Genomic DNA, 12,166 nt, shown 5'->3' on the forward strand with positions numbered 1-12,166 from the left:
ACTGCAATCACGTATTGATTTAGAAGATTAGGTCTCTTACTGGTAATCAGAGTACAGCTGGAGACATGCTGACCTACTACAATAGGAATCGGTGTCCTAGTGAATTTAGTGGTTTCTTAAAAGCCCTTCTAAGTACAGCTGTTCTCCCTCTGGACTGAAACTATTGACAAAGCATAGGAGTAAGAAAAATCTTAAGGCAGATACTACTGTGTCTTCAACTCCAGTATAAGGTAAAAAAATCAGTTTTTCTTAAAAGCTGGAAATTTTCAAGTGAGACTGTCGTTACAATCAAGACATCACTAAAATCCTTTTACACTCTGTACATTTCATATAGCTTATTCTCTGGCAAGAAATAGTACACGAGATGAACAGAGGGAAATGGTCCTTTTCTTACTGTGTGGTGAATAGAAGCCAACAGCCCAGACTGAGTTCACTGAAAAAACTCTAACAGGGTATTCATGAGATGAATACAACCATCTCATGCCCCCTTTGTCAGGAGAGATCAGATGCACTGGTGTGGAAGATAGTAACAACCCCTGAACTTGTTTTATAATGTAGAAGTGAATCTCAGTGTTGACAAAGTAAAGCAGTGTTCTAGCTGTCACCACCCATCCTGTCAAGGTCACAGAAGAACCAGTGCACATAGTGTATGTAAAAACAAGCAGAAAATTAATTTTGAAGGGATATTTTTAAACCATATATTTAACAAGGTTAACCCATGCCAGAGGAAACCATCAGCTACCTATAATTGAACATCAGCACATCAGCTATATGGATTGACCCGAACATGAGATAGCAGTTGTTGCCTGAAGCCTTTTGCAAGTATATGCATACAGAGCTGGAACAGAAAATGGGACTGTAAAATAAATAGAACAGAATCTGGTTAGTCTGCACTTGCCGGTTCCATTGATGAAGACGGCACGCTCCTCTGCACAGCGTCCTTTTCTCTTGTGCTTCTTGCAGGAATGTTAAACCTTGTAGGCTGCCACACAGGGAGAAATAGCTTAAGGAACTGATGTTTCTGGAAAGTTAGCTGTGCAATGGAAAAGCGAGTCACTGTTTTATGGGAGATGTTGGGTGAGTCAGCATTCACGAAGAGGGTGTTACACCCATGCAATGAATGGAGTATCCACACATACTGCTGGACTCTTGGACTGTAAATCCACAAGAACAGTGAATATAGCTTCAATTTTAAAAGTAGCATGGAATGCATAAAGCCATGCAAATTCAAGACAGCCTGAGCAACTGTTTGTACCAGATAACACACATTTGGAAATAACATATGATGTGAATTCTCACTGACGCTCAAGTGAAATTACAATGATGATATGGTAGTGTAGTTTATGAGATCGTTCTTGGATCTGTAACAAGAAAACATACTTCTAAAGCTAAGATTGTGTGTGAGGACTAGGGAGATTTATGAGCAAATAATGTTTCTGATGGACTTTCCATGTGACCTTAATCAAGCCATTCTGCATTTGTATGCTCCTAAAGCTTATCTACAAATGTGTTAATAAATGCCTGTTTTTATTGTAAGCATTTTAGGACAGAGTCTGTTTTTTACTACAAAGCTATACATCACCCAGCATAGTAACAGGCTGGCGGTACTACTTTCATGTGATTAATGATCATAAACACCAAAGTGAGATGATTTGCCACTTTTGTCCAAGATGGAAGCAATTTACAGCCTGAATGATAGTGAAAAACAGACCCTGCAGATTCCTGGCTTGCAATATCAGCAGCCTGTGAGTTTTACACAATTATTAGTATTAGAAAAACTATCTACTGTAACCTCAGCTCAATGGGAAAAATGTTATGGAAGCTAATGGCTAGATGTGATGGGAAGATAATTTTGAAATATTACAAGGTAAGTCTTACCACTCCCATTTAATGTCACCTAAGAAATCTACTCTCTGATCCCACTTCAAGTTGCACTGATGTTATCTGTTGCAGTGTGGAAAACAATCTTCAGATAGCCGTGCTGATAACGGGATTGAACATTAACTATTTAATTCTAAAACATAATTATTATACATTTTAAAATGATAATGGTAGTCCTCAAATAATAAGCCATCTTTAATAACATTGCAAAATTCTTGCAATGTGGAGTGACTGTATCACCTTATGTGTTCAAGTTCAACGAAGTACCAATCCTGACTACTGGACACTGCTTGTTTGATGTTTCCAAACTTATATACCATGGGCGTATCTTCATAATGGACAACTCTCAAAGGAGAAACCACACGATCTTAAGTTCCTAACATCTCCTCAGGAAAGGACTTAGGGCAGGTTTACAAAAGCAAGATCTCTTGTGAATCTTTTTTATTTCGACATTCAACCAAAACCAAGATGAGCTGACAGCATGACAGAGAGGAGCACACAAGAGCTTATAAATAGAGTCCTGAAATTTCCATTCTTTGAAATGTTACAGCTATTCAGAGATACTGCAAAGTAGTATCTAGTAAATTGCCCATGATTGAAGCGAATGGTAACTCACTGAATAGAGCCCTCTGGTCCTTATTGGGCTGAAACTGTCTACAAAAGTTCTGAATAAGGGATGAAGGACTTTTTCTTTTGTTGTAACGCGTTCCTGATTTCCTTGTAGAATAGGGACAGGTGACAACAAAATCTTCCATCTCCAAATATTTCTTGTGCCATTAAATAGTACTCATGGAGCAAACAAGGCTTTCAATTCTGGGTCATTTTTTAATGTCTTTTTGCATCGCTAAGTCCCAATAAGATTTCATTCCCCAAGTCTGGTTTAATGGAAGGGGATTCTTTTGCTCAAGTACTTTTTCATGTTTTTCCAATTTCCCAGTGGTGTACCTGCCACAGCAGATGTTGTGGCTTCTTCTGAATACATGTTTCAGATATCTTCTTTTCCAAACAACTGGAAATAAAAGGGCGTCAAACACTGTTGTAAGCTTCAGCATTTGTTATAAATTGGTTCCATTTGAAATACAGTCCTTCCCAATGGCTTTTATTTTGAGAAGCATGCAGACATCTGTCTGTAAGACCAAACTACAAATCATGAAATTGAATCTTACTGGGAATGAGCTCTACAAAATTTTTACGTAATACTTGTGGAGTGTGGCTCCAATCCTTCTCCCTTTCCTTTCTTCATTGTCTTTTGTCTTTTGCTAACTCCAGAGTTCTTACATTGTTTTTTTCACAAAGCTTTTCTTGCATACAGAGTGCTGAAGGGGTCAAAATAGGTTTTTAATTCTGTTCTGTCTTCATATGACACTCGAAACAACAGATATAAAAAATTGGATTAGTGAAATTACTCTAAATCCATTTCTACAGTAATTCTTTCATTGTTAAACCGCATTTGTATCTCTCAGTATGTGTGATATACAGTATTAATCCTATGTGAACATGTCCTCTGTATTACAAACAAAAATTCCGAAGCAAACTAACAAGCAAACTTTGTAATTTAATGGCTTATTAATTTATATTGTCAGTACTAAAAATGGCGATGGAGCTCACATAGAAGCTATAAAGCCGTAAGCTGCTTGAGTCAAAATAACTAGCCACACCTTGTAAGAGGAACAAGACAACTAAGAAACCTGAAAATAAAACCATCTGTGAAAAACAATCTAGGGGGTAAACATCCAAAAAGAAGCATGTCTTTACATGTTCCCAACTATGCTAACATAATGAGAATAAAGCACTAAAAATGTTCAAAGCAGTGAGCAGGGATTTTTAACTACATCAATCCCTCTACAAGAGTAGTCCCTCTGGCGTCATAAAGAGTACTCACTTGAGTATGGCTCACAGGAATGAGATCAGAACACTAAAAAAAAAAAAAACCAGAAGAGAAAAGGACACGACTATGGTAAAATATTTAGTAAATATAAAATAAAAAGCTTTTAAGTGGTGGGTTTTCTGTTGCTTCAAGCAGATCTGGACAGGCACCCAGGAAAATCAATTTGCTTGCATAACGACCAAGTTTATTTTACTTTTTAAAAGTCATCAGTGTTCATGAGAGGAGGAGTGCTGGTTTGAATCAGGCATGTTGCAAACAGATGTTATGCAAGCTTCCCCAAACAGTCCTGCCAATGCATTGCAATCCTGAGTTATGACATTCACTATAACTGCTGCAGTCTGGGCCCTTTTTTGGGCCACAGATCGATCTGTTGGTTTTCCCAAAATGGGGATGATATTTTTATGATGCATACAAAAGCTTGAAGAAGATCAACATACTATTTTTCATTTTCAGACCAACAGAATTTGGACACCGTATCTGAGTTACATGGCCTATCAGTAGTACACGACAGAAATGGAAAAATACATTATTTGTCATCATATAATTGTGATACTAACTCTTAACAAACATATCTCCTGGCTCATTCCCACAATGTTTTTGGTAAGGGACAGTCTCTTGCAGTTTCCTTCTATTCCTACTTTCGACGGATAAAAGGAAGTGATTTCCAAATACCATTTTCAAAAAACGTCATAGGTTTTTAATTAAAATACTCCTTTAGCCTACAAGTGTATGAAATGGCTACATCCTTTCACAACCTTTAAACAAATAAATGAAGAAACAAAGGATATGAAATATTACGAAACTACATCTCATGGAGCAGAACAACTATACTTTTGAAAGACCCTGCATATTCTTGAACAGGAGATGAAGTACTGTTGTTAATACAGATTAAAAGCTCCAAATAGAGAATGTCAGATGAGAAAAGGACCATAGTTCCTACTTTGAAACACACCGTATTTTTGAGTATCTCATAAAAACAAAAATCTGTCTCTGTTCACAGTAAGGAAATTTTTGCTTGGAAATCTAAATAGCCCATTTTCTTATTATATATTCTAATGTCATTGTTGCATATTTTATATTTTCAAGTACATGCTCTACCATACTTTTTCAGGCTTTAATCTTGAAAAGAAAGATGTGGGAGTACGCAGGTAAAGGGGAATAATAGTTTTTACATTTATTGTTCTTTACTAAAACATTCCTGCACTTTCCATCTTTAAACAATAAAAATACTTTGATAAAGCTTGCTTGAGCCTAACAGCCTGAGCCACGTGATTGGTAATTTTATTATACTATTCTTTTTTGTTAAAGAAGCAGAAAGCACTGAAATAACTTGCCCAGCGGTGCCAAACAAGTCAGTGTGAAAATTAAAAGGTTGAGACTTTGTCACCTACAGCTCCATGCTTGTATTACTTGGCTACATTTCTTTTACAAAGATTTTGGTTTTGGGGCTCATAAGCCCCCAGTGCTGGCAGGCACTGTAATAAGTTCAATAAAGGGCAACAAGTTGCGATGAGAGAGAAGTGATTCTTGCCGCACATCAGCGAGAAGGGATTGGATTATAGTTTGTGAATAGTCTGAAAAGCATTTAGGCGTCCAATGTACTGCAATACATACTATTCTTCTTCCCTCTAAAATGCGGTTATTGGATCTGTGATAAGAGGAGGGAGGAAGAGAAAAATAAGCTTTCCAGCGGCTGAGCAATGAACATCGAACGCAAGTTGAGGCTAGCGGGCAAAATACAGATGTCATCGGTGACCTGTACGGCAGGCGAAGCAAGGGCGCATTCCTGATGGCCCGGCTATCAAGAGCATTCCTCAATAGTGAGACTCACCAGGCTGTGAAATAGTTTTCCACGGAAAATGGTGGAGATCCTATCCCTGGAGGATCTGTTCGCCTAAGCTGTCATGTCAGGGACCGCAGAGAGCGCACCCGGGCCGGCAGAGCCGGCCGGCTCCAGTCCCCCGGGTCCCGGGGCACAGCACCCTTTTCGGCTGGAAGCGGTGCCGCCTTTCACCCCCCGCAACCCGGGGCAGCCGCTTGGTCGCTGCCCTTGAACTCCTCACCGAAGCGCACCCTCGTCCCCCGGCCCAAGCCTCCCGAAGGGAGGCGGCGGCGGCGGCGGCTCCACCGCCCCGGCGGGTTACGCCGGGCCAGGCCCGTCCCGTCCAGCGGCTCGCCACCTCCTGACAAGGCTTCGGGCCGGCCACGGCCCGGGCCCTGCGCCTCAGCGGCCGCTGGGGCCCCGACGCGGTGCCGGTGCCGGTGCCGGTGCCGGTGCCGGTGCCGGTGCCGGTGCCGCCGCCGCCCGGGCTCCGCCGCTCCCCTCAGCCTGACAGGACAGCGCGCCCCCCCGCGCCGGCTCCCCTGGAAACCGCCCCGCCTGCTGCGAAGCCGGCAGTCGCCGTCCCTCCGCTCGCGCCGGGCGCCCCCGGCCGTCTCCTCCCCGCGGGCACGGCGGGGGACCGCAGCCGGGCGCCCCACCGCCCCGCTCCCGCGGGACCCCGCCGGGGGCCGCCGGTCGCCATCTCCCCCCCCCCCCCCCCCCCCCACCTCCCCCGTACCCCCCCGGCGGCGAGCGCCAGGCCCATAGAGCGCGCCGGCGCCGTGCTAGAACGTACGCGGCGGGGGCCGCCTCGGCCTGCGCGCGGCGGCGGCGGCGCCGCAGCGCCCCCTGGCGGCAACCGACCGCCTCGCCGCGCACCGAGGAGAGAAAGGGAGAAGGGACAGTAATGGCGGCCAGTTAGTGCGAGACTGAGCCGAGGAGGCGGCGGCAGCGACGGGAGGAGCCGGCGCGGCTCCGTCTGTGGCTCTGCCCGGCGGACCGGCTTCCCCAGAGGACTTTTTTTTCCCCCCCTTCCTCCCCCTTCCCCCCTTCCCCTTCTCCCTCCCCTTCCCCTCCCTACCCGAGCCCCCGCCTGTCCGCCCTCCCTCCTCCCTGCGCGCCGGCGGCGGCGGCAGCGGCAGCGGCGGCGGCGGCCCCCCGTGTCCCCCCTCCCCGGGGCCATGGTGAACACTAGGAAGAGCTCCTTGCGCCCCCTGGGCAAAGCGGCGGCCGCTGCGGCCGGAGCCGGCAGCCATTTCATCTCGTCCCGGACCCGCTCTTCCAAAAGGGGCACCAAGGCAGATGCGGCCGGGCTGGAAGAGACGGCGGCAGCGCGGGTGAGGACCGGGGGGTTCGCGGGGGACGGGGAGGGAGGCGGCGGGTGTGTGTGGGTGTGTGTGGGGGGGGCAGCGGTGAGGGCCTCGGCCGGGGAGTCGCTGGGGACAGCGCCGCTGCTGCCGGGGGGGGGGCCCCGGGTACGGGTGCTGTGGAAGGGGGGGGGTTGGTGCCGAGACGGCTGTCGGCTTGAGGGGAGGAGGAGGAGGGACGGCGGAGCCGGCGGCGAGCTCGGGTTGAGGAGGGGGACCGCGGGGCCGGCGGGGAGCCCGGGGGGGGGGGAAGGTGGTGGCGTGGGGGTGGGGGGGGGGCGGCTGCGGAGAGCCGCCCGCCGCGTCCCAACTGGGTTCCCTGCTCGGCGGGGCGAGGGCGGTCTCCGCCGGGGCGGCGAGAGGCGCGGGTCGCTGACAGGGGCCGGGGGCGGCGGGGGCGTCTGAGGGGCGGCCGGGGACACGGGAGGCGAAGTTGTTGCCCTGCTGCTGCTGCCGCTGCCGGTGTCTGCGCCGGGCTGGGGCAGGCAGGGCCGGCGGCGGCAGGCGGGGGTCCGGCGGCGGCGAGGGGCTCCCCCTGCGGCCGCGCCCGGCGCTGCGCCGGCTGCCAGACAAAAGTTGGGAGCTGCGCCCGCGGCAACTTCGCAGTCCTCGTTCCCCGGGTCTTTTTTGTGGGGTTGGTTTTTTTTTATTATTATTATTTTTTTTTTTATTCCCCCGTTTTCCCTGAATGCCCTCAGTTCGGCTGGAGCGGGTGTTCGCGGTGGCTTCGACGGGAGAAAGCGTGGTGTTTGAAGAAAGGTCCCCCGTTTTTGTGACACCCCCCTCAGCGGGGTGGGTGTAATTCTGCCGTCAGGTTTTAGTTGAGTGCTTTCCCGACGTGACTTACTGTAGTAGCTTTGGTTGGACGGTCTAATGACAAGTGAATTCTACAGCCTGATTCGGAAAATTAACATTTGGTCAATTCTAATTGGAAGGAAGAATTCGGGACTCCCTTTTTTCCTTGTTGTCTTTGAACAGATTTGTTGTTGACGACTGCATTTTTTTAATTATAGGCAGGGCTTTTTTTTTCCTTGATTGAACTTCATGCCTAGCTTTGAAGATTTAAACTAGTGGTTATAGTTGCCTGATCTGCATACATATTTTAAAAGTGGTGTAAATATGGAAGTGAAATTGAGGGTCAAAGCATTTTGACAGTCATGCACCAACTGACCATGTCGCAGCCTCTGCTGAGGAGGAAGTTAATCAGACAAGTAGAAAAACAGCAGTAGCAGCCAGAGCCAGATCAGAAGGATGACACCTGGAATTGTCCGAAAACCTTTTGTCCCCCATCCTTCTAGTTTTAAAATACTGAGAAAAAAAAAAAAAAAAAAAAATCACCAACTAGATGTTCTATACCTTCTGTGCTTCTCTTTCAGTTCTTTCATGCTTCAGAGTTCTTCCCTTCCCCCCATCTTAACTTTTCCTCGTTGTCCCCTATTGCTTCCTTGTTGAATTTCATTAGACTCATGGGGATGTAGCACCATAGCTGTAAAAAGCCGTTCTGCCTGTTCTAGTATGCAGTTTGTATTTATTCATATTGTGGGTCCTGTGGTTTGTTGAGGCAAAGTTTGGTGTAACCCTTACTGGCTTACTTTGCAGGGAGTTTACTGTTGCTAAAAACAACCAGGCTGGGCTTCTTTCAAATATTTTTCATCCATGAATAGTATTTTTACACTACAAATCATTAAAATTTTTAAATTGTGTTATTGTTATGGTGTAAGGAAAGGAGATTGTGCAAAATATTGTCATAAAATCAGTAAATACATCCCAGGATTTTGCCTACGCTTCTAAAAAAGCATTTCTTCTGAAGTTAAGTGTATGTTTTGGTGTATGGGAATGGACTTGTTTCACGTCACAACAAATCTCATGTGTTTGAGGTAGTTTTTTTTTTTAAGATGTGATTGCCAAAGATGAGCAGAAGTTATCCACGAAGAGTTGTTTATTGTGTGGTTTTTTTTTTTTTTCTCCTCTTTCTGCCAGTGAATTTTGTGATATATATGTATATATCCCACCGTATTTTAAAGTTGTCTTTGTACAACTGTTTTTATTCTTTGGATGTAAGTATTTGTTAGCAATACAGTGTCTTTCTGAGCTCCTGAATCTTCTTGAAGTAGTGCCAGAGGAGGATTTCAGTGATTAGAACCTGAATAAGTATAGCAGTAGGAAGACAAAGCCTTTGCTTTTGGAAGTGACTGTTGGGAGACAGATAGTGAGGTTGTGTTTTCTGCAAAGCGTACTGGGATCGTTTTCACGCAGTTGTATGTTTTTTTGTTGTTTTTTTTTTTTTAAGTTGACTGGAACAGCGTGTCCTTTTGAAATCTTTCAGGTGTCACATCAGGAAACCAGCCTTACTACCAGCAGTTAATCGGGTTAACGGGCAGTTAGAGTTTGGAGCTTGGGCAGAGATTGTATACTTCTTATTTGCACTATGTGACTTAATTTTCTTCCACGGAGGTTCTGATTTGCACTCCCAGAGAAATGCTCTTCAGTGGCAAGGCTTGTAATTACCTTTCAGAATGTATTTTAAAAGATCATCTATTTGTTCCTTATTAGCAACAAAAACTGAGTTAGTAATCTAATGGCATCCTGTAAGAAGTTGATTAGACCAGATGAGAGGTTAGGAGTTGCCTTCCACCTTTTATATCTATTTTCTTTTTCCCCCTTCTTTTTTTCCTCTCGGCTTTTTCTGGTATACATAGGGGTTTTTTGCATACATTTACAAGTATAGGCTTGAATCCCTCCTCTCCCAAGAACTTGGGTTAAGTTTCGAGTCTTCGGGTTCAATATTATGTTGAGTTACATATTAATAGTGTCCATTTTTGTTTGATCTGAATCTGGAAGCAACACATATTCTGTGGAAATGGGCTGTAATAGTCTTAAATGCCTTTATCGTATTCTCTATATTCCCTCTCTAGTACTTGCTCATCTTAGAGAAAGCAATGATGTCAGTCCTTTAAATGGTTTTGAATTATTGACTTGTGACCATGCATTCAGAGTCTGAGATGAATACATGTGTGTTCACTGACCAGAAGCCAGATTAAAATGAACAAAATCCCTCACTAAATGGATCAAAGAGCCAAGAAGTTTATTCTCTGAAATGATGTCATAGCAGAGAGGGTATGGAGAGGAAAAACTGGGCTATGTTTTCATCTTGTTTCCAGGATCGATTTACACACTATTTAATAGAAATTAAAGCTATCCCTACATAAACTTATATTCTATCTTTATATAAATTACATGTTTGTTTTTTTGTTTTTTTTTTGTTTCTGGCATTAAAACTTGGGAAGTGTTATGGCTTTATATTACATAAAGCATTCTGACAAGAAAAGTGCATCAAAATCTTCCAAAGTTTCCAGAAACATAGAATTGTAACACAAAGCTTATAAATCCAGTGGACTTCATTCACACTATGAAAGAATTGAGGATACTGTGACCATAACTGGTTAAATTTGTGCTCTAGATTTACTAATGTCTGATGTTTTCAGATATTGAGTCGTGATTGTTGGTAACACTTATCTGGCAATTGAAATGATTTTTCTCAGTCATCTCAAAACACATCAAAAACGTCGATCAAGAAAACTAATGAATTTATTGTGAAGTAAACACTCTTAAATCATGTCAGTGTATTACTTAGACATTTTAGAAATGTATACAAGATTAGCTTAATTTAATTAGCCAAGAAAGCATTAGCAGTGCCTTAAGAGCTACTTGAGGGCACTGTGATAATTGTAACACGCGATCCTAGCTAAAAGTAGTACTGCCAACATCGTTCAACTTACTCGGTGGCAACCTAGAGCTCTCCATTGTACTTAATTGCTAATAGGAGCAAACATGGTCTTGAGGATTGACATCGAGTGCTGTAGTGTGGGAAGGTACAAAGCTAAGCAGCGTTTTTGCACTCTGTAATACCAATATATCTCAGTGTCTCTTACTGTAATTTCTCAGTCTGTAACAATAGATATTTTTTTCTGATTTCTGGGTGACAATGCAGCTATTACAGCATAAGCTTATTGCTGCGTTTTACTCCTTGAAAAGTCTTTAACGGTCAGCTATTGAAAACATAGCAAATGAACTTTAAAAAAAATTGTTATTTCTCTTAAAACACTAGCTTTAAACATACCCTTTAGAGCTTTCTAAAAATTAAAATTTCCTTATGAAAGAGCCTGATTCAGATTAGCATATTTTCTTTGTTGTCTTTACGAAGTGTTTTGCAGTGTTCTGGATGTTCTGCAGTTTAGAATAAAGCTATAGAAAAAGTTAGTTTCCTCCTTATGCTGGAAAAATTACACTTGCTGGCCACCTGCCTGTAAAGCTCTTCAGGGGAAAAAAAGCTCCTTTCAAATATCTATGTTTTTAAAGAACTGCATTGTCTTATTGTTCGAGTTTACAGTAACATCAATAGAGGTGCTGAGGCTGATGCTTTTACAGTTCTTTGAAATACATCCTGAAGTATAGAGCCTTGTGAAGTTATTCCAAACAATTTCATTTAAAGGAAGATTCCCAAGAAAGCTCATCTTTTCAGTGTGTAATAAAATGTTGAGTTCTTTCTGGTTTAGTGGTCTGCTGCTCTTTTGGGACTTAGCAGGAGGAAATCAGTGATCTAAACCGAATCGTGCAGTCTGTATCTTGGTAGCTGGTATTAATATATCTGTGAACAGTGGAAAATTGAGCAATTGTTGGAAGCCATCTATGTCCAAATTTCTGTCAAGATACCATACAGTCAGCGTTTGTAATCCTTCCATGTTTCCATAGGGGTGTCCTGAGTTTGAATTCTTCCTGTGTATCTCGCCAAATCAGCCTGGGCCACCGTCAGAAGTCAGGACACCTCCAAAGTGTACACGGTTTGGTTTGGGAGGCAGTAGTGCATCCTGTTTGAAGCTGGCTATCTTTGCAGTCACACTGTTACAGGGCCTTAAAAGGAAGCAATCTAAGGACTAATCCAGTGAGTGAATAAGACCTCCAAAGAATACTCAGGAAATGGTGTTGATGTTTGGTGCGCTGCATGGCTTCCTCTGAATATTGGGCTTGTCCCAAAGTAATATTAATAAAAGCTGCTTCTGCAACTACTGTCTCTCAGTTTAAACTTAAAGCAGAAGGCTTAACCCATTGCCGTGAGAGATCCCATGACAATTTTGCAAGAGTGGCATACAGCTTGGGGTTATGCAAGATAATTAGCTCAGGTAATTACATTCTGATCACCTCCATCCC

The 12,166-nt window shown here is 44.0% G+C and overlaps 1 protein-coding gene and 1 long non-coding RNA gene across 4 annotated transcripts in view; one reads left to right on the top strand and one right to left on the bottom strand.

Annotated features, from left to right (window-relative positions):
• Nucleotides 1–3,931: 3,931 nt before the first annotated feature.
• On the bottom strand, nt 3,932–6,294 carry LOC138689697 (uncharacterized). The gene is made up of 2 exons (XR_011328597.1): nt 5,601–6,294; nt 3,932–5,417 (listed from the first exon to the last, which is right to left on the bottom strand). It is a non-coding gene; the product is annotated as an uncharacterized lncRNA (long non-coding RNA).
• Nucleotides 6,295–6,457: 163 nt separating this feature from the next.
• The window catches only part of ATAD2B (ATPase family AAA domain containing 2B), a 79,518-nt gene continuing 73,809 nt past the window's right edge, over nt 6,458–12,166 (top strand). For all 3 annotated transcript variants that reach the window (XM_069805692.1, XM_069805693.1, XM_069805694.1), the window contains exon 1: nt 6,458–6,928. In XM_069805692.1, coding sequence (XP_069661793.1) covers nt 6,773–6,928 — 156 coding nt within the window. In that variant the 5' untranslated portion in view covers nt 6,458–6,772. The remainder of the gene's footprint in view (nt 6,929–12,166) is intronic.

Source organism: Haliaeetus albicilla, chromosome 18, assembly GCF_947461875.1.
Source record: "Haliaeetus albicilla chromosome 18, bHalAlb1.1, whole genome shotgun sequence".
Lineage (NCBI taxonomy): Eukaryota > Metazoa > Chordata > Aves > Accipitriformes > Accipitridae > Haliaeetus > Haliaeetus albicilla.